We start from the raw sequence: 26,272 nt of genomic DNA, 5'->3' as shown, positions 1-26,272 counted from the left end.
TGGGGAAAAGAGGAGGAGGAAGGAGTATTAGCTATGTTCCCCACCTTGAGTTATTTATAAAAATAATAAAGGCGGGATATATATATATTTATATTTATATTTATACACACGCACACACACACACACACAAACAAACTCAGACTGAATATGCTTTATCTGTCCCAGAATGTTTAGATCACGTATTCTAGATAAAGCCCATGCTTTATTTATGTTCATCAACATACATAAAGAACATCTTACTGTAAGAATCTTAAAATTTGCATTACAAATCCACAAAGGTATAAAACACATTTTGCAATGTAGAGATACTGCCTTTGGGAGTCCTATGCTTTTATAACTGTTGGAAGAGGAAAAGGAGAGGCCTAAATGTGAATGACAGGAGAAGCAGGAAAAAGACCCCCAGAGTTCTTCTTCCAGCCGTTTCTTCTTAGCAGCCTCACCCTATTATTCTTAATGGAAAAGCTGAAAGAAGATCTAATGGAAGGAGAGACAGCAAGCACATACATGGCATTTCTCCCCAACTATCCCTTCTAGCCCCAGACCTATTCTGTTATGTCTATATGAACATACACATTTGTACCTGTTTTACTTCTAACTTGCTTCTGCAACTAGAAAGTCATTTTCTTCCTGAGAGGAAAAATTAAAGAAAACAAAATACTGGTGATCTCTTTGTAGATTCAAACATATTGGAGCTTGGGACATATACACATACACATACACATACACATACACATACATACATATTTATATATAGCCTCTGACAACAATGTTATGACCGGAATGGGCAGACTAAGTTTTTGACCCTATTCGGTGGGTGGGATGGGCGCTAAAAGGGTAAAGGAACAAAACAAGTGCTTGTCCATAAATCTCTCCATGGGAAAAATCAGCCCAGTTTGGGGGGATTTTTTTTTTTTTTAAGGAAAACTCAAATATGAAAAATCATCTTCCTAACTCCCAAAAATCTGGGCAACACTTTAAGACCCACCTATCCTAAGAGGTAAAAACTGGTGCTGGAAGATGTATGAAGCTTCTGGGTTGTCCATCCTTGCTTAAGTAAAAGGTTTTAAATTCTTTATTATCACTTTTTCCTAGGAAAATTGATCATCCTCCTGGCTCTTCTGTATAGTTGCTGGTGAAGACATTGAACATACAGGAAACCTATCAAGATTTTATTTGATTGCACTGAGCATCTGCTTGTGATAAATTATAATTTGTTTCATTTCATTGCTAAATTCATTGCTGGGCCCAGCCGGGTTTCGAGTATGGCACCAGCTGAAATCTCAGGGCAGGGGAGGAGGGGTGGCTGTTGTCATCCGGGAATCTCTCGTGGCCTTCAGGGGCCATGCTCCACAAGTGATCGGGTGTGAGACCCTGTTTTTCAAGTTGGGTTCTCAGGAACAGTTGGGGGTGTTGCTAGTGTACCAGCCTCTCTGCTGTGTAGCAACCTCCCTGCCTGAGCTGCTGGAGGCCATCTCAGGGTTCATGGTGGAGTTCCCCAGACTTATGGTTCTGGGGGATTTTGACCTGCCTTCTCTGGGGTGTGCCTCGGAGACAGTTCGGGAGTTCATGACCACCATGGCAGCCATAGACCTGATTCAGATTATCCGAGACCCAACTCAGGACAGTGGCCTCACCCCAGACTTAGTTTTCTTGTCGGAGCAATGGCAGTGTGATCTGAGGGGAGAAGTACATCTCTCCCCTTTGTCATGGTCAGATCATGCCCTGGTGAGCCTGAGATTCTCCTATGCCACCCCCCTCCGCAGGGAGGCAGGACCTATTCGATTGGTCTGCCCCCAGCGACTAATGGACCCAGTAGGGTTTCAGAGGGAGCTGGGGGTTATACCCAAGGATCTGCTGCACGGTCCAGCGGAGGCCCTGGCTGCCGCCTGGAATAGGGAAGTGGCTGGGGCCTTGGACAGGATCGTGCCTGTGCAGCCTCTCTTATCCCATCGAACCCAACACTCATTGTGGTTTATGGAGGAGCTGAGAGTTCTGAAGAGGATTAAGAGACGCCCAGAGTGCCGCTGGAGGAAGACAAAGACCGAATCTGACTGAACACAAGCTAGAGCCACTATTAAGGCCTACCTTTTGGCGGTAAGAGCAGTGAAACATCAATATTTCTCCGCTCTTATTGCATCTGCAGAATGCCGCTTGGCGGCCCTGTTTAAGATTACCCGATCCCTTTTGGGGAAAGGAGACCCAGAGATCCATCTACAGGGCCGAGCTGAGGAGTTTTCTGGGCATCTGCAGGATAAAATCGCTCAGATTCGCTCCAAGTTGGATTCTGAGCATGAGGCAGTATCTGTGGAGATGCCCGGGGAACGTTCTTACTCTGTTATCTGAGAACGGTTTGATCCTGTTGAGCCTGAGGAAGTGGACAGGATCCTCCGGACTGTAAACACCACCACTTGCCAATTAGATCCATGCCCCTCCTGGCTGGTGAAGGCAGCTTGGGAGGGGACATGGGGTTGGGTCCAGGCGATGGTAAATGCATCCTTGAGAGAGGGGGTATTTCCGGCAGCCTTCAAAGAGGTGCTGGTGTGCCCCCTCCTCAAGAAACCATCACTGGACCCCAGCGTATTGGACAACTTTCACCCAGTCTCCCACCTCCCCTTTTTGGGGAAAGTGGTTGAGAAAGTGGTGGCGTTGCCGCTCCAAAGGATCCTGAATGAAACGGATTATCTAGACCCCTTTCAGTCAGGTTTCAGGCCCGGTTATGGGACGGAAACGGCATTGGTCGCACTTATGGATGATCTCTGGTGGGAGCAGGATGGAGGGAGTGCATCCATCCTGGCTCTCCTTGACCTCTCAGTGGCTTTCAATACCATCGACCATGGTATCCGTTTGGGTCGGCTCAGGGAGATGGGGGTGGGCGGCATAGTCTTGCACTGGTTCACCTCCTTCCTCCAGGGCTGGTCCCAATTGGTGTTGATAGGGGAGGAGAGATTGGCCCCATGGCCCCTTCTTTGTGGGGTGCTGCAGGGATCAGTACTCTCCCCTCTCCTTTTCAAAATCTACATGAAACCACTGGGCGAGATCATCCGTCACCATGGGATGAGGTATCATCAGTATGCTGATGATACTCAGTTGTACATCTCCATCCTGGGTGAAGTAAGTGACACCGTGACCACCCTTTCCGATTGTCTGGGGGCTGTGGGGGCCTGGATGGGGAACAACAGGCTTTGACTGAACCCTAGTAAGACAGAGTGGCTATGGATTAACGGCACCTCACGTGCCAGGAACCTGTCATCTTTAGTGCTGGATGGGGTTGCACTGCCCCAGACAGACCCGGTGTGCAACCTGGGGGTCATCTTGGACTCAGGACTCCTGCTTGAAGAGCACGTAGCAGTTGTGGCCAGGAAGGCCTTTGCGCAACTTTGTGTTGTGCGCCAGTTATGCCCTTTTCTGGACCAAGAGGCCCTCCAAATGGTCACTCATGCCTTGGTCATCTCCCATATAGATTAATGTAATGTGCTCTTCATGGGGCTACCCTTGAAGAATATCCGGAAGCTACAGCTGATCCAGAATGCGGCCACATGGACAATCTTGGGTGTCCCAAGATTTGTACACATACCACCTTTGTTGTGTGAGCTGCACTGGGTCCCAGTTTGCTTCTGAGTCCAATTCAAGGTGTCGGTCATCACCTTTAAAGCCCTACATGGCATGGGTCCAGGATATCTGAGGGACCATCTCATCCCTATTACATCGACCCGCCTCATCCAGTCATGCAGGGAGGGCATGTTACAGACCCCATCTATAAAAGAATTTCATCTAGCAGGGTCTTGGAAGCATGCCTTCTCTGCTGTAGCTCCCACCCTTTGGAATATCCTGGGGATGGCTAGCACCATAAAGTGATTCTGAGGGGCCTATTAGACTCAAGGACTGATTAAGATGTTTTCGCCATGTAGATTTTATTATTTTTGTATTTTTGTATTGTAATAGTTTTTAACGTAATTATTTATTTATTTATTTATTTATTTATTTATTTATATTTCAAATTTCTATCACCGCCCATCTCTCCTGAAAAGGGGATTCTGGGCGGTTTACAATCAGAATTAAAACACATAAATTACAATATAAATAACTCTATAAAAATAAAATAGATATGAAATATAAAATCCAGCAGTGCAGATCTTGTTTGTTGGGGAGAGATCTGTAATAGTCTGCCCCAGGATGAACTGGTGCCCCTCCCACCCCAGGCAAGGCAGCAGAACCAAGTTTTTAGGTTCTTCCGGAAGTCCAGGAGAGAATGGGCCTGTCTCATCTCTGGGGGCAGAATATTCCAGAGGGCGGGAGCTACTGCAGAGAAGGCCTGCCTCCTGGACCCCACCAAGTGGAATTCCTTTACCGGCGGAGTTCGTAGCATGCCCTCTCTGCATGACCAGGTGGGGCAGGTCGATGTTAGGGGGATGAGGCGATCCCTCAGGTAATTTTAATCCTGTTTTATTGTAAGATGCCCAGAGTCCCCCCGTAGGGGAGAGATGGGCAGTGAATAAATTTATAAAATAAATAAATAAAATAAATAAATATAAAATACAAACTCCTAGAACCATTTATTTATTGTTTGTTTATTGCATTTATATCCCATATTTTTCTCTGCAAGCAGCTTATATGGGGATCACCTCTATTTTATCTCCCCAAAAGCAGCTAAGTTAAGAAAGTTGGGCGGAGAATGATTGAACCAGGGTTACCTAATGAGCCTGAATCTCCCTAGTGCAAGCTCAGTATCTTAACCTCTTCACTGTATTAATACTTGGGCCAGGCATGTACATGATGCAGCCCTTGGATGAATCCTAATGTCACATACACTGGAGTAGAATTTTATAGATTAATCATACTAAGCGTACGTGAGCAAAACCCATACAATAGTTACGACCACTATTTACAAGACAAGTTTATCTGTTACATGTGCAAATTCTATGATGGCCGTTTCTTGTCTGTGCCTAATATTTAATTCAATTTAACTTAATTGATTTAATTTAGACACTGCCTGACTCCAGAATGTTAATAGCTTGCTTCCAATCACCCATTGGAATCAGCCATTTCCTTTTTTTGCATTATGGGATTTAGGCTGAGTTCCAGGACGACTTTTAATCCTAAATGACACAACAAAGATCATTAGCTGATTTTTGTGTGACATCATCCTCTGGAGAATTCACTCATACTACATCTGATCCAGTTTCATAATACTGTAAGCATCCAGTAATAACTTATAAAAGAGGATTAAAAATTTAAGAGTGATATAAAGGTGAGGAGAACAGCAAAGGAATGCAGCTTCAGTCTTCCACGTTGCCAGCTACTGCTGTCCAGCTGAGCAAAGTGAGGGCTGGAGCACAAAAACTTGCGATCAGCCAGTGCCTTGCCCTTGTTCTTCTCTTGCACAGGATGCAGCTTATGTGGATGCATAGACTTCTTCAATCTCTTTGAAATAAACATTCTCAGAATAATTCTGTGTGGGTTTGAGTCTTAGTCTTTTAATGCTGTGATCCTGAACACACACATTTGAACAGAATACTGCTGACAGAAAGACAAGTTCAGAAAAACACATTCATACTACACCTTTTCAACCCAAATCGAATGATGGGTAGATCCTGCCTCTCACGCAAAAACCCTTTAATCAGGATCAAGGAATGTAAGTGCTGCAGAGTTTAGCACAGTCCTATCAGTTATCACTTATCTTCCCCAACAGTTCTCTCTAATTCATGGGTGGATCATTTGATAGTAGTAACGTTCAAAGAATTGTTTGAAATAACATTGGCTTGTAGTGAGCTGAGTCATAGCATGATGCATTGCTGTTTCCTCCTCCACCCTGCTGTCTGCACTCTTTGCTCTCCTCTAACTCAGAGCTGCTCCTAGAATTGTAGAATTTCATGTCCTTATTAGCAAAATACAAGTCATGAAGAAAGAGCACCCTTTGCTCTTTGCACATGCTGTCCCCTTATCAGATTAGACCCCAGGAATATGATTATGGGAACTAATGTTAGAACCACAACTTTGAAATTGATGTTTTAATGCTTTATTAAAAGAGGAGGTTAAATAGTTAACAATATTCAAGTTCCACAGTTTTCTTTTCCCCATGCCTAAAGAACATGAACAGGTCATATTTATATTTATGAAGCTGTTACATTTTCAAATGTGATACATGTACTAGAAGTTAAGGCACTCCCTACCTGCAATCTCCAGATACAATTCTTGTTTATTCGTTCAGTCGCTTCCGACTCTTCGTGACTTCATGGACCAGCCCACACCAGAGCTTCCTGTCGGTCGACAACACCCCCAGCTCCCCCAGGGATGAGTCCGTCACCTCTAGAATATCATCCATCCACCATGCCCTTGGTCGGCCCCTCTTCCTTTTGCCTTCCACTCTCCCTAGCATCAGCACTTTCTCCAGGGTGTCCTGTCTTCTCATGATGTGGCCAAAGTACTTCAGTTTTGCCTTTAATATCATTCCCTCAAGTGAGCAGTCTGGCTTTATTTCCTGGAGGATGGACTGGTTAGACCTTCTTGCAGTCCAAGACACTCAGAATTTTCCTCCAACACCACAGTTCAAAAGCATCGATCTTCCTTCTCTCAGCCTTCCTTATGGTCCAGCTCTCGCAGCCATATGTTACTACGGGGAACACCATTGCTTTAACTATGCAGACCTTTGTTGTCAGTGTGATGTCTCTGCTCTTAACTATTTCATCGAGATTTGTCATTGCTCTTCTCCCAAGGATTAAGCGTCTTCTGATTTCCTGACTGCAGTCAGCAACTGCAGTAATCTTCGCACCTAGAAATACAAAGTCTTTCACTGCTTCTACATTTTCTCCCTCTATTTGCCAGTTATCAATCAAGCTGGTTGCCATAATCTTGGTTTTTTTGAGGTTTAGCTGCAAGCCAGCACTTCCTTCTTTCACCTTCATCATAAGGCTCCTCAGTTCCTCTTCGCTTTCAGCCATCAAAGTGGTATCATCTGCATATCTGAGATAGTTAATGTTTCTTCCAGCGATTTTAACTCCAGCCTTGGATTCCTCAAGCCCAGCATGTCAAATGATGTGTTCTGCATACAAGTTGAATAGGTAGGGTGAGAGTATACAGCCCTGCCGTACTCCTTTCCCGATCTTAAACCAGTCTGTTGTTCCATGGTCTGTTCTTACTGTTGCTACTTGGTCGTTATACAGATTCTTCAGGAGGCAGACAAGATGACTTGGTATCCCCATACCGCTAAGAACTTGCCACAATTTGTTATGGTCCACACAGTCAAAGGCTTTAGAATAGTCAATAAAACAGAAATAGATGTTCTTCTGAAACTCCCTGGCTTTTTCCATTATCCAGCGGATATTGGCAATTTGGTCCCTAGTTCCTCTGCCTTTTCTAAACCCAGCTTGTACATCTGGCAATTCTCGCTCCATAAATTGCTGAAGTCTACCTTGCAGGATCTTGAGCATTACCTTACTGGCATGTGAGATGAGTGCCACTGTTCGATAGTTTGAACATTCTTTAGCGTTCCCCTTTTTTGGTATGAGGATATAAGTTGATTTTTTCCAGTCTGATGGCCATTCCTGTGTTTTCCAAATTTGCTGGCATATAGCATGCATTACCTTGACAGCATCATCTTGCAAGATTTTGAACAGTTCAGCTGGGATGCCGTCGTCTCCTGCTGCCTTGTTATTAGCAATGCTTCTTAAGGCCCACTCAACCTCACTCTTCAGGATGTCTGGCTCTAGCTCACTGACCACACCATCAAAGCTATCCCCGATATTGTTATCCTTCCTATACAGGTTTTCTGTATATTCTTGCCACCTTTTCTTGATCTCTTCTTCTTCTGTTAGGTCCTTGCCATCTTTGTTTTTGATCATATCCATTTTGGCCTGGAATTTGCCTCTGATGTTTCTAATTTTCTGGAAGAGGTCTCTTGTCCTTCCTATTCTATTGTCTTCTTCCACTTCCGTGCATTGCTTGTTTAAAAATAATTTCTTATTTCTTCTGGCTAACCTCTGGAATTTTGCATTTAATTGGGCATATCTCCCCCTATCACTGTTGCCTTTTGCTTTCCTTCTTTCTTGGGCTACTTCTAGTGTCTCAGCATACAATACAACAGGCAATAAGGAGAGAGGAAAGAGAATGTAGGAGCAATTGCTGCTTCCTTGACCAGAAGTCTTCAAACACTCTTCAGAGAAATTAGTTTCTAGCCCCCTGATTTCTTGCCACAAGGAAACACCTGATTATTCTGTTGGCAAAATTTCAAACCTCTTGTACACAAAGGTAAAGTTGAATTGCCCAAGTGATGGCTTCCTTGATGGGGGTTTAGTATTCTAAACTTCTAACCCAAAGTATTCCAAGAAGCACAGATTAAGGGGGACTGAGCAGTTGACATCTGAAATGGAATGTGACTGTTGGAGGGAAACTTGAAAACAGAGCGAAGGGAAACAGATTGCAGGAGGGGGGCATATTTACAAACATACAGTAATCGGTTTCTGCAGGTCCCCTATCAGCTGTAACAAAACCCAGCAGTTCTGCTACTCTACATGACACAGCCCACGGATTACCTTATTAAGGTGGTTCTGTTGATGGCTTTTAGACTTGACTAATAAAATAAGCTTTTATTGTTATGTTTTTGGGTTCCTGTTCCTTTTGCTAATACATCCTCATTGTTATACTTGGCAATCATATAGCATTTATTCAAGATGAACTACTTTCTGCATGAGAAATAATACTGGAAATTCAAAAATCTGGGTATTTCACAAATTCACATTCTGCAGGATTTCACCAGCATGGTACAGTAGTTTCCCTTTTGACCTGACAAACATAGCAGGTGTTTCATATTTCTGAATCTGCAACTTCATTTTTACGTGTTGTCTCACACTAACTAGATTGTACCTTTGGCAGCAAAAGGCCATTCTGTGGCCAATACAAACACCTTTTGCTAATACATCTGCTTGGAGCAGCACTACTGTATTTATATTAAAAAGTCTGGCATCCTTGAGGTATACAAAACATTCTAAGTAAAATACATTTTGAGCTCAAAATAGCTATTTCAAATATTCCAAGTTCAGGAACTATCTCACTAAGCTTTGGGTACAAGCAATTATTTTGCTTCTCACTCTTTTGAGTGTTCCAATATCCCATAATTAACATTTTTCAACTCCTCCAAGCCATGAAGGCTTGGAATCCCATTAGATAATAAAACAGATTCTCCAGCTACTAGACAGAATTGTTCACTGGATTATTTATTTATTTATTTGTCAAATTTATATAGCTGCCATCTCACCTGAAGTGACTCTGGGTGGCATACAATAATCAAATAAAAACATATCATATGGAAGGACAGGGGATATCCAGTTAGGGTAATTATGGACAGAAGGAAAAATGGCATTGGAGGAGTAACATACAGTGAAAGAAGAATAGAGAGGACATATCTTATGCTTAACTCTTCTCATTATTCCTTCTCCAAGGTGGATTGTATTAACTAGATTACCTTAGCCTCTGGCCTTAAAGAGCTGTTGCTAAATGCCACATACAGTAAATAAATAGTAAGATCTGTCTCATCCATGATCTGATTCTTCATGAAAGGGACAACCTGTTATATATAACACAGCTGTGTCTGAGAGCTGGGAAAATGTTAGTTTCTGCCAACTTTTTTTTTTAAATCATATGGCATAGCAGTTCAGTGTTCATGCTGCTTTTTCTTGCTGGGAAATCCTTGTGAGGTCCAGCAGCCAGATGTGTAGACTATTTAGCTGTGACAAGTAACATTGCCTGGGGTGCACCATGAGGAGGCTAGTCTACATTGCACCGTTGGGCTGAGAGAGGGTGACTGGCCCAAGGTCACCCAGCCAGCTTTCATGCCTAAGGCAGGACTAGAACTGAAAGCTGGCTGGGTGACCTTGGGCCAGTCACTTTCTCTCAGCCCAGCTCAGTGCAATGTAAACCAGCCTCCTCATGGTGCACCCTGGGCAATGTGACTTTGTTGATCTCCCAACTATGCTCTCTAGATACTTGGTGCAGCAGCAGGAGAGCTCAAGCAATGGAGAAGGTGGAATTGTTGAAATCTACAGGAATTCCCCTTTCTGTGGGTTTCCTTTCTATTCAAGGGCCATTTGAGAACATGTGCATCTTGCACTGAGCACTCAGGACAAACTTAGGATCCTGCTGATATGTCACCCACCCCCTTACCCAAGAGCTTCCCTGAGTGAGCTGACACAGGGAATCTTGGCCCTGGCATTTAGGACTCCCAGAATGTTCTGAGAAATGTTTATATTCATGCTGGGACTGCCTTAGTTGGGGCTGCTCGTATCTTTCTTCAGACAACCATGATTCTGCCTGAACTTGTTATTGGTCCAGTATGCATGGCACTCTGGATCTCCTTTTTGTTTTCTACTGGGCAAAAGGGTGTGGTCTGAAGTAGGGGATTTTACACTTGGTATGGTAAGATAACTTCCCACTGAGATTAAGGTTTACAGTGACCATACCTCAGGCATGGGGGACCTATTAGAGCGGTCCAGCATAGGAGGATGGTGGACCTCAATAGGTTCTAGAAGGTTTATTTATTTAATTTTTATCCCGCTTTTATTATTTTTATAAATAACTCAAGGCAGCGAACATACCTCATACTCCTTCCTCCTCCTATTTTCCCCACAACAACAACCCTGTGAGGTGAGTTGAGCTGAGAGAGAGTGACTGGCCCAAGGTCACCCAGCCGGCGTTCATGCCTAAGGCAGGACTAGAACTCACAGACTTCTGGTTTCTACCCCAGCACCTTAACCACTAGACCAAACTGGCAGGTTTTCTGGTCAAAGCTTCTTTTAAAGATGTATTCACTCAGTAAAGTAAAGATAAGAACAGGTCAGTTGAACAATCACTCCTGAGTGTCTTCTCTCCAATGTCAAACTCATTTAGCTGCTTGCTACATATCTCAGTTGAGGGCAAAGGAACAAGTGCGAGGTGACTAGAATGCAGGTAGAGAAAAACTCACCTTAGCTCTAATCCAACACTAGTAAGAGCTCATTATTGAGCCAACTTTGTGGTGGTGATAACGATGAAAATCTTTTTCTCCTTCACCATGGCATGCTTTCAGTATCACCCATTGGAATTTTCTCAGAGTGGTTCAGGGACTTTGGGAATCCAGCCCAGTGAGAAATCAAAAGTTCAGTAGCTCACTGAGACATGTTGGCTAAATACTTTGAAAGCAAAGTATTTGATCAAATTAATTAAACTTAGACTTTGCAGTTCTGATATTTGAATCTGTAAAATTGTCAAGGGCCTGCTCTGGCCATATTTCTTGGGAGCAGTTTGTTTTTAAGGCCTACTGATGTCAACAAAGTGTTTGGAAAAGTTTGGCCAACCACATGTTCTGTTGTCCTTTGCTCCTCATGGCTTATTACATCTAGCAGAAAAGGGGTGCTCAACTGAATTTCTGAAGCTATAGATTTCCCCCCTCTAGAGAGTGATTCCAGACTCATTAAATGAAGTCACTGTGAGACCAATACATTTTATCCCCCATGCTGTTAACATCTACATGAAACCACTGAGTGAATCATTTGATGATTTGGAATGAAGTATCATTAGTGTCTTCAGAACATTGGTGAAACTCAGCTCTATTTCTCCTTTTCTTCAGATTCAGAGGAACTGCTAAATCAGTACTGGACCAAATAATAACCAAGAAACTGAAGTTCAGTCCAGACAAGACAGAAGTGCTGTTACTGGACGGTTTATTGATCTAGATTAGTGGTGTTCAATCTGTTCTAAAGGTTGCACATCCCTGAAAGGATCACATTTGTAGCTTGCAGGTGCTTCTGGATCAATCTACCACATTAGAAGTTAGATGCTTTCTGTTGCATGAAGTACAGTACCTTTTATCAGCTAAGGGCCAACTATGGCTCTATTCAAATAGAAATAGTCTTGCCACCATAAATAGTCTTGCCACCTGTTTACCTCTCATTTATTATATATGGGACCATCCTTTTGTTGAGACTATCCTTGAAGATCCTTGATGGTTCAGAAATTTCAGTTAGTACAAAATACTGTAACAAGAGTACTGGCTGGAACCAAGAAATATCATATCTATTCCTTACAATCTCCACTGGCTTCTGATTAATTTTCAGTCCTAATTCAAGATGTTGGTATTAACATACTGTATAAGGAATAATATTGTAAACCACTTTGAGGATTATAATGGGAAATGGTATACAAATGCTTCAGATAAATGTATAACTATATTTTATTTGTTTCTATGGCTGGGTTACACTATAATAGACGGTCTTATAATAGATAGTCTGCATGTGTTACATAGTGTCAGGAAAGCTGTTAAGCTTTTAGACTGCTAAATGCAAAAATTAAGTTGCTTTGTCTGTTGAGCTTTGCAGGCAGATTGACAAATTAACTACCAGCAGCATAAGTCATGCCTCAGACAATCAAACTAATATTGCATTTACATGCGTAAAAATAGTGAAATAAAAAAGCCCCATCAAAAATATAGTAATTAAACAGTAAAAAAGAAAAGCTAAATACATGATAGTGATTAAAATAAACTGTGACACACACACCCTGCCTCCAGAAAACCCTAATTAACAGAAGGAAAAAAGATCCATATAACTACAGATAGCCGAATAAATTAATTCAATCCTTAAGCTTATAATTAAATCTAACCATATAGAAACATACTGCATCATCTCTTCATTTTTTTTAAATACAGAAATTTCAAAAATACATAACAAACTCATGTCCTGGGTCCATTCCTTAAAATCAGGAGGATACATTTCTTTCCAATTACATAAAAATATTCTTTATGCTGTGTCTCAAATTTCTTCATAAGATGACAAATTCCATAGTTTAGGAATATAGTTCAACATCACATTACATTCCCTAACTATAATATTTCTTCCCAAACCTGTATTAACGTATGTAGTGATTTTAAACCAAAACAAGGCAATAGCTGGACAAGACCAGATCATGAGTTGAAGAATCTTCCAATTTCTTACAACAATGATATACAAAATCTAATGGCTTTCCCTTTAAACAGTATTGGGGGGGGGGTGTTTTCCAATCAATGTGAAATAATATTTTCTGATGAATAAGAAGTATTTTTCAGAGTTGCTCTTTGAGTGAGATGGGCAGTGACTAAATTTGAAATATAAATATAAATTAAAAATGTTTCTTAATAGCTTAATATACACTTTTAGAATACCATGGCATGGAGTTGTGAGGCAATCTCATGCAGCTGTAAAAGTAAGAACAAAGCAGCATTATTACTTCATATAAAAACGGATAACAGTAGTTTGAAAAATGCAGAATATGACATTCAGGCATTATATCTACCTAATGTTATTACCAGGAATTAGTATTCTTATGGAAGGGGAGTAAAGCAGTCATGTACTTTGGAAAAAGCATTATTTTATGATAGAACATACAGTTTTAAGGGTATTTAAAAAACAGAAGATAAAGGCGGTAAGGATCCGTACCGCGGATCGACGGATTTGGAGCTTGGTTCTGCTTTTTAGGTGTGGCAAAACAGTCATTTCCGGATTTCCGAAAACGGGGAAGATGTTATGTGTGTTTGACACAACATACGCCTAGCGCTGAACCACAGGTACAGAACTGCCAGTCTTTTGGAGGGGACGAGAGCAAGAAGCGGAGGGAATAATAAAAAAGACACGGTAACGTAATTCGAACTTCGTCAATCTTTTGGCCCACCCACCGCCCTGCTTCCCCGGCAGCTCGCGGCAGAGAAGCCCTTACTTTGCGCTCTCGTGTCCTCCGTTAGATTCCCTCTGACCGGCCTTTATCGCACGTCCCCCTCCGGTGCCCGCTTCTGTTCTGCACCCGCATTCCCGGCGCGCTTGGAGATTCATTCTTTGAAAGGAAGGATAAAGTGGGTAGACCTTCCACTGTGATGTTCGGGAACTTCTTCTCCCACCTGGGTCCGAGAATCTGGGTGCTTTTTCCCCTGTTTTCCGGAATACTGGGTAAGTAACTGAAAGGACCGACAGGACGCTCTGGCGTGGGCTGGTGTGGGAAGTCACGAAGAGTCGGAAGCGACTGGAGGAATAAGCAACAAACAACTGGAAGGATGAGGTCCGCTGCGTCTCTTAGCTTGGCCGGCCTCTTGCTCTGCAGTTAGCCCACCAGTCCCTGCTGCCTTCCCAACCTCCAAATAAGGTCGTTCCGAAAAAGGAAAAGGAAGTTTCTCTTCCGTTTCAAACTAATCTTTAAAATATAATTGTAGGAGGAAGTCAATAACCACGATTATTACTTCAAATAAACAGCCATAACAGTGCTTAAGAAAAGAAAAGAGGAGAAAAGAAAATGCTTTTTAAGTTAAGAGAAGCCAGCTATTATTATCAGTTCTGTCCAGGCGATAGTGTGAACTGTCAGGACACCAAATATCAATTTGTCAACCATGCTGCTGTCAAATTTTAGATTTGATCTCACCACCAGCCTTTTTTTACATTTGCTTCTACTTTTTGTAAAATGCTTCTGCCTGGAAAGCAACTATTTTCAAGAAAAAATGGCGAAGTTGTGTATAACTTTGAGTTATTTTAGAACTGTCAATCAAACTTTGAATACCACGAATAAAATTCAGCTAAAGTTAGTTGCATCTCCTGCAGCTCTGGAGGAGCAGGCAGAAAAGGGCTGGTAAAATCTCAAACGGTTCATGGTTAGGCTTATTAGGAAACTGAAACTGAAACTTTCAACCTGTAACATATTTATGCAAACCTAGGACCTGTCTGCCTTTGGAAGGCTGTCTATAGTTCTCATTACTACGTTTGGAAAGAACGTGATAGAGGTGGAAAATTGCAGAAGAGGACATTCAAAATGCAGTTTGGGACTCTAGCTTTTAAAGAAGGTGGCTGATGGGATTCAAAATCAATTGTTTCTAAAATTTCACTTGCTCTAGAGAGAGTGGATAGGGAGGTTTTCTCTTCTCTTGGATAGAAATCACCAGTGAAGCTAATTAGAAGGAGATTTAGAACAGACAAAAGAAAGCACTTTTTTCACACAGTCCATAATTAAGCTGTGGAATTCATTACCACAAGATGTGGCAATGGGGCTGTTAATTTGAATAGCTTTAAAAAGGGACAAGATGAATTCATAGAAGGCAGGTGTATCTGGACTATTAATCTGGATTCAGTATATCTCCAGGTTGGGGCAGCATGCCTTGCAATATGAGTTGCAGGGGAGCAACAACAGGAACAACATATGTCACCATCTCCTGGTTGTGAGCGCTACAGAAGCATCTAAACTAACATGCAGCTTGGCCTGATTCAGGAGGGCTTTTGTAATGTTCTTACTAGACAGTATGTTAAGTACTGTAAAAAAAAATGAGGGAGGAAACTGGAGAAAAGTGCCTGATCAATTTGCAGTGGGAATTAAAGAAATGAAACTAGCCAGGGGTTACATTCTCCTGTACAGACTTGATGTACATGAGAATGCTTAAGGCATAGAGGTCTGGGGAGAGAAAACCAGAGCCCATCCTCTCTTCAGTGTTCTCCATTCAGACAGATGTTGGAAGTGTTGGTCCAAGTATGAGTAAAAAAAGCCAGCCCAGGCTGATACTGCCTGTGCTCTAAAGTTACCTTTATATTTTAAAATGGTGGAGGGGGTAAATAAAGCCAGCTCAGATTAAACAAAACTCCATGGTACTCCAATTATCTTGAAGTGGCATAACTTCAAGATACTCTAGGCGTTGGCTCGCTACACAGCCTGTGTGATGGAATGTTAGCAGGCCTTGAAAGCACAAAGAAGGGAGGAAGGCCATTACAGAAAAGACTCCTTAGTCCAGGAGATGGGGAAGTGTGAGAAAGAGACTCATTGTAACTCTACCTTAATTATGATAGGTACAGGTTGATTTGGAGAGTGGCTTTGGCAAGCTTTCAGGATTCTGCTGATATCCTGGTTGCAAAAAAGATTTCCAGAAGTCCAAGTGGTTCTTGTTTCCTGAGTTTGACTGCCTCAGTGGGCTTGACAACCTACTTTACTGGACGGTCATCTTACCCCAGTGAGAAAGCAACCATGCAGAGAAGTCTGAAAAGCCACAATCTCATTCAGTGTTTGAGTGCCTTGGTAACGTTTCTTGGCTGAGAAAACTTAATGAGGGTATCATTTGACAACCCAGTGGCCAGCTGAGGGGCATGGCTGGCTAGAAGTAGTCTATGGCTGGAGGTTCTCATCCTTCCCATACAGTCTGCTTCTGAGAGAGGACTGATGATGCTTTTATCAAAAAAATCCCACTAGTATTAGCCTAGTATTTGAAAGTAGAAGTAAAACCTTTATTTCAGTAATGATTTGGGTGGGAGGGAGTATCTGTTATTCCTGAATGTTTGTTAAATTCAAATTGACATCATTCATATACATTTATATCATTTGCATACTTATTGCATGTCACCAGTGATGGAAATTGATGGAAATAACATACATTTAAGTGAATATTTCCAGACACAAATGATGTCCATTACATCCAAAATCTAATAAATGGGGTCTGGTACTATACTGATGAAAAGGCATACTGTTCTTCCTTAATAGTTTTGCCTACTATGTCACATATCTAAATGAAAAATTGTTGAATGACAGCTCAAGTTACCTATCTACTTCCAGAGTAATAAGCAGTTATTTGCCTAGGTTGACTTAGAGTAGCATTCCCCATGCAAGGATTCCTCCAAATACATACTGTTCCATTCAACTCCTAGAATTCTCAGCAATAGCTGTGTTGCCTTGGGAATTCTGGTTCTAAAATCTAAAAGGTACCAAGACTGAGGGTGGCTGATCTAGTGAGCTTTGTTGAAATTTGAACATGGATTTTCAGCATCCAGGTCTACAAACAATAATTTGGATCCAAATTTAGGCATGTGAATCAGGGCCAGTGCAAGATTTCCCTGCTTTTCTTCCTTCTTGCACAAGCTACAGAGGATGTATGATAAGCCAGAGATGTTATTAGAGATGTTCAGAGTTTGCATCAGTTTGCATAGCACTGTCTCTACTCCTCTAAGAGCAAATTAATTCATTGTAAAGTTTAATATTTTTTTTCTAAAAGTCTGGAGGTATAGACAGGAAATACAATTTCAGTTTATTTTTCTTCTTCCCTTTTTCATTTCCTTTTTTTACAGTGTAGTTTGCTACTCCCTAAATGCAGGGGAATGGCACTGTGCCAAATGGTGAACATTGTATATGCTGGTAATTTCTCGTAGCTTGGCTCATCAATGACTGAGGTAGCTGGATATTATTCAAGATTTTTTGTTCTGTGTTCTCTGTTGTTTCTACATGGAGTACATACGCCCCGTCTGCCCAACTGGTTGCATCAAGAAATTATTGTCATCACCAATAATTTTGACTCTGAGAATGAGGGAAACCTGATGTGTGTGTGCGGGGGGCGGGGGGGTTGTTTGAGCCAGCCAGCTGAGAAGGGAGAGGAGGAGGAGATGGTTGACTTCCCAGTCATTCCTCAGGCTCCAGTTCTTGGCAAAACCTCAGTATTAGTTGCAAGAGGGTGAGAGGCACTGATATTTCTCTAGCTCCAGTGACCATCCAGTTCCAAGTACTGGGATACTGAGTTGACCTCAGCAACCATACAGCTGAATGGTGAGGAAGTGGAAGTGGTTCCTGGTTGTCATGAGTTCATTTCTGGATGATACAAGCACATGCAAGACGGTGGACAGGTTTGTGATTTATCCACATAGGGTGTCTTCAAGTTTTTCTCTTAACTCCATCCTACTTGTATGCCTATCATAGTCCTACTTCTAGTCCCTAATATTTCTCTGTATTTCTAATACCTTATTCACAATGTGTTAAGTACATTTTCTTTCTTTATGCACACCTTTCTGTTCTTTTACCTTCCCACTTCCCAGGAGGGTTCCTTCCTCGCTCCCTTTGCAATTTCCACCATTCCTCTTTGGGCTTCTTCCACTTTCCTAACAGCCAAGTGATTTCTCTGTTAGATTTAAGATTACACTCCTGCACCTAGAACATGATGGGTTCAGGCAACATCTGGAATCATTGCTCCATCACAAATTTTCCCACAAACACAAGTGAACTGTCCAGCTGAAGCCACTTTTTATATCAGTCTCATTACCTGGTCTGTAATTCCCTGACTTTTCTTGGGCAGAAGCGTATTCCCCAAATTTGTCTATAGCCATATTTGATCACTTCATATCTATGCAGGATTGCCAGATACTTGCTTCGATTGGTGCCTCCTCCTTTCTCCTGTATCCTGTGACCTCCTGTGCAGGGATAAGCTTATAAACCTTTTCTTGTGAGACAAAGAGCTAATTTAGCCACCTGTTCCTCTTTGGGGCATTTCTAGGAAATCCCCATACAAGTAGTTCTCATTTAGCAACTGCCTCATTTAGCGACCACTTGTGTTACGATGGTGATGAAAAAATAACTTTGCGGCCGATCCTTCCATTTGTGACCTTTGCAGGTCTGTAAAGCAAAGGAAAGCTGAAATAAGATCCTAATGATCACGGTTTCACAACCAAATTGCCAGTCCTAATTGTGGTCACTAAATGAGAACAACCTATACTTTTGAATATTGTAAAAAACGCCTTGGTGTCTTCTTTTCAGTTAACCTGGGGAGTTTTATATGGCTAAATCTGCCAACCTTTACCCCAGGGGATGACTCAGTTGTGTGTGCACCTTCTCCAGAGGTCTGAGCAACCTTCAGCAATACCCCCCACTGTCTCTGAATTCCTCTCTCCATACATCTCACTAACCTTTCCCTCTCCAGGTATTCACAGCTTTCATTTTTCTCTCCAGGTTTCTCTTTCTCCTTCCTTTTCATTATGCTGATATGGTGTTTTTGTTGACTCATCATGGCTTTCACAAAGGCAGCTCAGATTTCTGAGGGTGCACCTTTGCCAGCTGCCTCCACACCCCAGGGTCTCCTTTCTCCTTTAATATTTTTTCTGCCCCAACAAGGCACTTACTTTCTTCTTTCTCCTCACCTAGTCTTCTGAGTAATGTAGGTGAGGATCTGGGGTAACTAGTTTTCAGTTTACTTTAAATGCTGAGTTCACTTCAGTTGCTCTACTGACTGACAGCCGCCCCCCCAGCTGAAAACCTCTACAGCCACATCACATCAATGTTGCACGTACAGTGTTCCCTGCCAACAGGCTTTTGAGTGGAATTCAAAATGCTGGTTTTAAAGCCCTGCATGGCTTTTGCTAAGGGATCTTCAGGACGTCTTCTGCAGGCGAATCCACGTGTCCTGAATATTCATCCCAGGTGGGGAACCTTGGGGTACTTCACTGCTGTGAGGTCAGATGTGTGAGGGCCCAAAGGCAATGTGTTTCTATAATCGCCCCACTGTGATGGAATGTGAGGGCGACCACGGGGAACAGAGGAAGAGATGCTGCCTAGGGAACGATCAGATGAAAGGGAGTCCGAGGGAGGGTAACGGTCTAAAAAAGAAACTCAGGAAAGCCTGCCCTGACCACTCAAGCGATAAATAGGGAGGGCAGGAGATTTGTACCTTTAGACTTACAAGATTCTGCTGATGTAGCCTTACAATAAAGTAGAATTAGTTCATCTAGTCGTGTTTCCTGTCTGGGTTACCTGGAAGGGTTTGGGTTGGGCCTATGTTGGCATCATCACCCTGTTGGCTTTTCATAAGGCCTGGTTATGTGCCTGGATCTGGGGCCCAAACGTGTGAATGGTCCCGTTTCGTGGTTATATTAACATCTGTGCACTGCTTACTTGGTGGCCATGTATATTTATTCTGTAATTTAATTGTTTTAATTGAAATTGTTTTAATTGTTTTATAGTTTTTATTATTGTAAGCCACTCTGAGTCACTTGCTGAGAAGGGCAGCTATAGAAATCGAATAAATAAATAAATAAATAATTTAGAAACACCCTGCGAACAGAGCTTTCTTTGCAAGGCGTTTGGAGTATAGGAGTTTTACTGTCCAGCATCATTATTTCTTATTGTATTGTACTTTATTATCTTACATATTATTATAATCCACTGTTTTATTGTGCTGATTTTATAACTGGAAACATACTGAAGCTGGCAGTATATAAAGTAATAAATAAATAAATTTCATCTGAAACTAAATATAACATTTTGCTTGAATTCAACTGATATCAAGTACGATTGCATTGCATTCTGCTGATTTTAGTCAATATAAACCAACAGAAAATTTTGCAGAGCAAACTAGCTGTGCATTGACTAAAATTAATGTTTTCTCTTTAATTTAGGTGACTGTAGTCCTCCACCAGCATTGAAATTTGCTAAGCCATACAAACCTATTAAATCTAGCTACAAACCTTTTGAGTCAGTAGTCTATGAATGTCTTCCTGGCTACGAACAAAACCACAGCAAAAAATATATCACAACCTGTTTTCCAGACACAGGATGGAACCATATAGAAGAGTTTTGTGAGCGTAAGTTGTTTTTTCCTTCCACATATTTTCTTGTGATACCACCTGTTGCTTATTAAAAGGAATGAATGAATGAAGAATTATCTAATATTTAGGCTCTTTATTTATTTAATTACTTTATTTGTTAGATTTATATGGGTACAGAGGGACATTCCCTAAATCCTGTTTCTCTCCCTCATTCCCCCCACTTCCTCGCTCTCCCCCCCTTTCTCTTGCTTCCTCTTTCCTTTCTCTGCTGCACTTTCTTCTCCTCTTTCTATTCCTCTCTTTCTCCCATTATTTTGTCTTTTCTTCCCCTCCCACCCCTCTGTCCCCTTTTTAATTTTTTTTTTACCACAGTTTTTGCTGGCACTGCCTGGCAGCTGCTCCCTTAGCCTGGTTGCTTTCTCTCCTCCTCTTTTTGTCTCCCCCACTCTTGTTCCGCTGATGCTAGAAGAACAAGCATTAGGGGGCCCAGGTTGATTTCACAGATTAGCTTGACATTTTAGAGAAGGAGAAAAGCGAAAGAGGCAGGAAGAGCTTTTCCTGCCTTTCCTCCTCCTCCTCCTCCTTGCTCCCCATCCCACTCTGTGGGGAGAAGCCAGTTATTCTTCTACCAGAGGTGGGGACAGCAAACATGATGGTGGAAGCTCCCATATGGCAGAAAAGGATCCATATTGGGATACCCATAGACCTGGACCCACTGGGCTTTCAGAAAAACCAGCAGCACCAAAAGGGCCAATGCAGGTGAGGTCGGCCAATATTTTCTAAAGGTCCTCATACTTACATATTTTATATTCTTTAAAAGAAATATTAGTGTAAACTTTGCTGTTTTCAGAATGCTGTGTTTTATTTTTCTTTATTTTCTTGGTAACTACGGACTGATAGATTTCTACCTTGTCCTTTCTCCATGAGCTCAAGGTGGGAATTTAAGAATTAGTGATGCTATCCCATTGGCATTCAATTATACAGTATATTAATTTGATGCATAACCTAAATATTACTATAAATGTATAGCAGTATAATAATTTAAGATGTAGAAAAATCCCTGCAAATGATATATCTTTATGCATTTATTTCCTAATTGTTAGGATGCAGGCAACATAATGATTGCTTGCAAGGCAATCTCTAAATTAGAGATACTAGTTTACAAAGCAACATGAGAGCGTACTTGGGATAAAACTGGACTTTTGTTGTGCTTGTCGCATATTCACCCGCCATTCTCTGTAGCCAGGCATGCTGCATGTGGTGGGGTATAACTATGGCTGGTAACCTCATTTAATCTTTCTTGTTTTTTTTACTGAAAATATCTGAAAGCCTCAGTTTTCCAAAGTCATGATGGGCAATAAACATTCAGGGTCCTATCAGCTGATGACTATAGTACATGGAAGAGCATAATTTGGAATTTAAGAGTAGTAAATGATAAAGACTATTAATTAAAAAAAATAAAATTAAAGAGAGAAAAATAGGCATATTGTATGTTTGCGAAGCTAAGAGAAAAGAGAAGGGTGTAAAATGTCTGAATGAAGGTGATCTGATCCTATGGAATAGAGTTGATGAATACATCTAGGAAAGTGAAGATTATGAAAGAAAGAATGAAAATATGTGTTAGAAAGTACGGATTTGTGTCATCTTGATTTGGTAGATGTACATGAAAGTAGGAATCCACCGGTTGATTATATTTCATTTTAACGCTTCATTGAATGGTGTTAATGAAAGAATTAGGGATCGGTTTGAGGAAAAGCTGCACAGCATCTTCAGTGAATGCAATTTGGGGAAAATCTTTATTGTGTTAAGTGACAAGAACAGATGATTGGAAATGAGACAAGAGAATATAGAAAAATGATTGGGCCCTCTGGAGACTCCACAGTTAATAAGAATGATGATGAATTCTCTCAAGCTTTCATTATATAAAAAAGCACAATTGATTTTATGGTTAATTAGGGAAAATTGAGAGAATTAGGGAAGGCTACAAGAAGGAGGCTTCAGCAAAGGATCGTTACCTTGTCGTGGTGTTAGAGCTTGAGCATCTCAATGATGCCATGAGCTAAACCGTGAAGGGCCACCCAAGACGGGAAGGTCATGACAGAGAGGTCAGACTAAATGCGATCCCTCGGGAAGGTAATGGCAACCCACCCCAGTATTCTTGCCGTGAAAACTAAATGGATCAGTACAACCAGAGATATGTCGGTATACCATCGGAAGATGAGACCCCCAGGTCGGAAGATGGTCAAAATGCTACTGGGGAGGAACAGAGGATGAGTTCAACTAGCCCAAGACATGATGACGCAGCTAGCTCAAAGCCGAAAGGACGGCTAGCAGCCAACGGTGCTGGTGAACGGCGAATCCGATGTTCTAAGGATCAACACACCACTGGAACCTGGAATGTAAGATCTATGAGCCAGGGCAAATTGGATGTGGTTATTGGTGAGATGTCAAGATTAAAGATAGACATTTTGGGCGTCAGTGAACTGAAATGGACTGGAATGGGCCACTTCACATCAAATGACCACCAGATCTACTACTGTGGACAAGAGGACCACAGAAGAAATGGAGTAGCCTTCATAATTAATAGTAAAGTGGCTAAAGCAGTGCTTGGATACAATCCAAAAAACGATAGAATGATCTCAATTTGAATTCAGGGCAAGCCATCTAACATCACAGTGATCCAAATATATGCCCCAACCACAGATGCTGAAGAACCTGAAGTAGAGCAGTTCTATGAGGATCTGCAGCACCTACTGGACAACACACCTAAAAGAGATGTTATTTTCATCACAGGAGACTGGAATGCTAAGGTGGGCAGTCAAATGACACCTGGAATTACAGGTAAGCATGGCCTGGGAGAACAAAATGAAGCAGGACATAGGCTGATAGAATTTTGCCAAGACAACTCACTCTGCATAACAAACACTCTCTTCCAACAACCTAAGAGACGGCTTTATACTTGGACTTCACCAGATGGACAACATCGAAATCAGATTGACTACATCCTTTGCAGCCAAAGATGGCGGACATCTATACAGTCGGTAAAAACAAGACCTGGAGCTGACTGTAGTTCAGATCACGAACTTCTTATTGCACAATTTAGGATCGGACTAAAGAGATTAGGGAAGACCCACGGATCAGCTAGATATGAGCTCACTAATATCCCTAAGGAATATGCAGTGGAGGTGAAGAATCGATTGAAGGGACTGGACTTAGTAGATAGGGTCCCGGAAGAACTATGGACAGAAGTTCACAACATTGTTCAGGAGGTGGCAACAAAATACATCCCAAAGAAAGAGAAAACCAAGAAGGCAAAATGGCTGTCTGCTGAGACACTAGAAGTAGCCCAAGAAAGAAGGAAAGCAAAAGGCAACAGTGATAGGGGTAGATATGCCTGATTAAATGCAAAATTCCAGAGCTTAGCCAGAAGAGATAAGGAATTATTTTTAAACAAGGAATGCACGGAAGTGGAAGAAGACAATAGAATAGGAAGGACAAGAGACCTCTTCCAGAAAATTAGAAACATCAGAGGTAAATTCCAGGCCAAAATGGGTATGATCAAAAACAAAGATGGCAAGGACCTAATAGAAGAAGAAGAGATCAAGAAAAGGTGGCAAGAATATACAGAAGACCTGTATAGGAAGGATAACAATATCGGGGATAGCTTTGATGGTGTGGTCAGTGAGCTAGAGCCAGACATCCTGAAGAGTGAGGTTGAATGGGCCTTAAGAAGCATTGCTAATAACAAGGCAGCAGGAGACGACGGCATCCCAGCTGAACTGTTCAAAATCTTGCAAGATGATGCTGTCAGGGTAATGCACATTATATGCCAGCAAATTTGGAAAACACAAGAATGGCCATCAGATTGGAAAAAATCAACTTATATCCCGATACCAAAAAAGGGGAACACTACAGAATGTTCAAACTATCGAACAGTGGCACTCATTTCACATGCCAGTAAGGTAATGCTCAAGATCCTGCAAGGTAGTCTTCAGCAATTCATGCAGCGAGAATTGCCAGATGTACAAGCTGGGTTTAGAAAAGGCAGAGGAACTAGGGACCAAATTGCCAATATCTGCTGGATAATGGAAAAAGCCAGGGAGTTTCAGAAAAACATCTATTTCTGTTTTATTGACTATTCTAAAGCCTTTGACTATGTGGACCATAACAAATTGTGGCAAGTTCTTAGTGGTATGGGGATACCAAGTCATCTTGTCTGCCTCCTGAAGAATCTGTATAACGACCAAGTAGCAACAGTAAGAACAGACCACAGAACAACAGACTGGTTTAAGATTGGGAAAGGAGTATGACAGGGCTGTATACTCTCACCCTACCTATTCAACTTGTACGCAGAACACATCGTGTGACAAGCTTGGCTTGAGGAATCCAAGGCTGGAGTTAAAATTGCTGGAAGAAACATTAACCATCTCAGATATGCAGATGATACCACTTTGATGGCTGAAAGCAAAGAGGAACTGAGGAGCCTTATGATGAAGGTGAAAGAAGAAAGTGCAAAAGCTGGCTTGCAGCTAAACCTCAAAAAAACCAAGATTATGGAACCAGTTTGATTGATAACTGGCAAATAGAGGGAGAAAATGTAGAAGCAGTGAAAGACTTTGTATTTCTAGGTGTGAAGATTACTGCAGATGCTGACTGCAGTCAGGAAATCAGAAGATGCTTAATCCTTGGGAGAAGAGCGATGACCAATCTCGATAAAATAGTTAAGAGCAGAGACATCACACTGACAACAAAGGTCCGCATAGTTAAAGCAATGGTGTTCCCCGTAGTAACATATGGCTGTGAGACCTGGATACCCGCAGGACAACCTTCTCCAATCAGTATCAGCCTGACTGATTTCGCCCAGGGAGAAACCACTACAAAACCCACACTTTCGGGAGGCTTGGGGGCCTGCTTTTCTGTCACAGCACTGATGCTGTGGAACAGCTCCTTGGAGATTAGGCTAACTCCCTTTTTGCTGGTCTTTCAGAAGCTCTTGAAGACTGAGCTGTGAAGTTGGGAGTTGGAGGAACCATGTTACAGTGGTTCTACTTCTACATGAGCAGATGGTTTCAGTGGGGAGAGGTCTTTTATAGAATGCCCCAGGCTTGGTCCCTTCCCCTATCCTACTTAACATCTATGCAAAATAACTGGAAGAGGTCACCCACCACTTTGGGGTGGGGTACCATCAATATCCTGATGATACCTGGCTGTACATCTCTACCTGGGCCCAGGGGAGGATGTGGTGGAAGTCCTATCCCAGTGGCTAGAGACTGTCAGATTCTTAATGGGAAAAAACAGTCGCAGTCTCAACCCAAGCAAGGTGGACTATTAATTCAGAAACCTTTTCATTCCAGGATTGTATCTTTGATTCTTGATGGGGTTGTGCTCCCCCAGAGGGAGAAGCTTCATGACCTGGAGGTTTGCCTGGATTCATGGTTCCTGCCTGAAGAACAAATAGATGCTATAGCCAAAAAGAGTTATTCAGCTGGTACAGTAATGGCAGCCCTACTTGGAACAAGTTTCTTCTTTGAAGATGGTCACTTATGCTCTTGTCATCTCCCAGTTAGATTACTGTAATTCACTGTACATGGGGCTGTCCTTGAAGACCAAGCAGAAACTTCAGCTGGTCCAGAATGCAGTGGCCTGCATGCTCCCTGACCAATCTCAGAACTGCCCTGTTACTTTGCTACTACAGGAGCTGTGTTGGCTGCCAGTGGGTTCCTGAGTGCAATTTAAGGTTCTGGTTGCTACTTTTAAAGTCGTATATGGCTAAAGCCCTGGGTATTTAAGGGACTGCCAAAATAATCTCTGCCCATCCAACCTGGATAGCTAGAGAGTACCTACTAAGGGTCCCCAATTACCAGAAGATGCAGTAGAAGGAGACACAACGTCAGACATTTTCAGCAGCATCTCCCCTCCTATAAAACAGCTTGACCTCTGAAGCAATGATAGTC

At 42.0% G+C, this 26,272-nt stretch overlaps 2 protein-coding genes across 2 annotated transcripts in view; both read left to right on the top strand.

Annotated features, from left to right (window-relative positions):
• LOC134493159 (complement component receptor 1-like protein) overlaps positions 1–1,171 on the top strand; it is a 36,539-nt gene extending 35,368 nt beyond the window's left edge. Inside the window, exon 12 of the mRNA XM_063297471.1 lies at positions 1,093–1,171. Coding sequence (XP_063153541.1) covers positions 1,093–1,136 — 44 coding nt within the window. The 3' untranslated portion in view covers positions 1,137–1,171. The remainder of the gene's footprint in view (positions 1–1,092) is intronic.
• Positions 1,172–13,715: 12,544 nt separating this feature from the next.
• LOC134494576 (complement receptor type 1-like) overlaps positions 13,716–26,272 on the top strand; it is a 121,720-nt gene continuing 109,163 nt past the window's right edge. The window contains exons 1-2 of the mRNA XM_063299828.1: positions 13,716–13,943; positions 20,169–20,354. Of these exons, the coding sequence (XP_063155898.1) occupies positions 13,871–13,943; positions 20,169–20,354 (259 nt within the window). The 5' untranslated portion in view covers positions 13,716–13,870. The remainder of the gene's footprint in view (positions 13,944–20,168; positions 20,355–26,272) is intronic.

This window comes from Candoia aspera, chromosome 3, assembly GCF_035149785.1.
Source record: "Candoia aspera isolate rCanAsp1 chromosome 3, rCanAsp1.hap2, whole genome shotgun sequence".
Classification (NCBI taxonomy): Eukaryota; Metazoa; Chordata; class Lepidosauria; order Squamata; family Boidae; genus Candoia; species Candoia aspera.
This window is presented reverse-complemented; position numbering and strand designations above follow the sequence as displayed.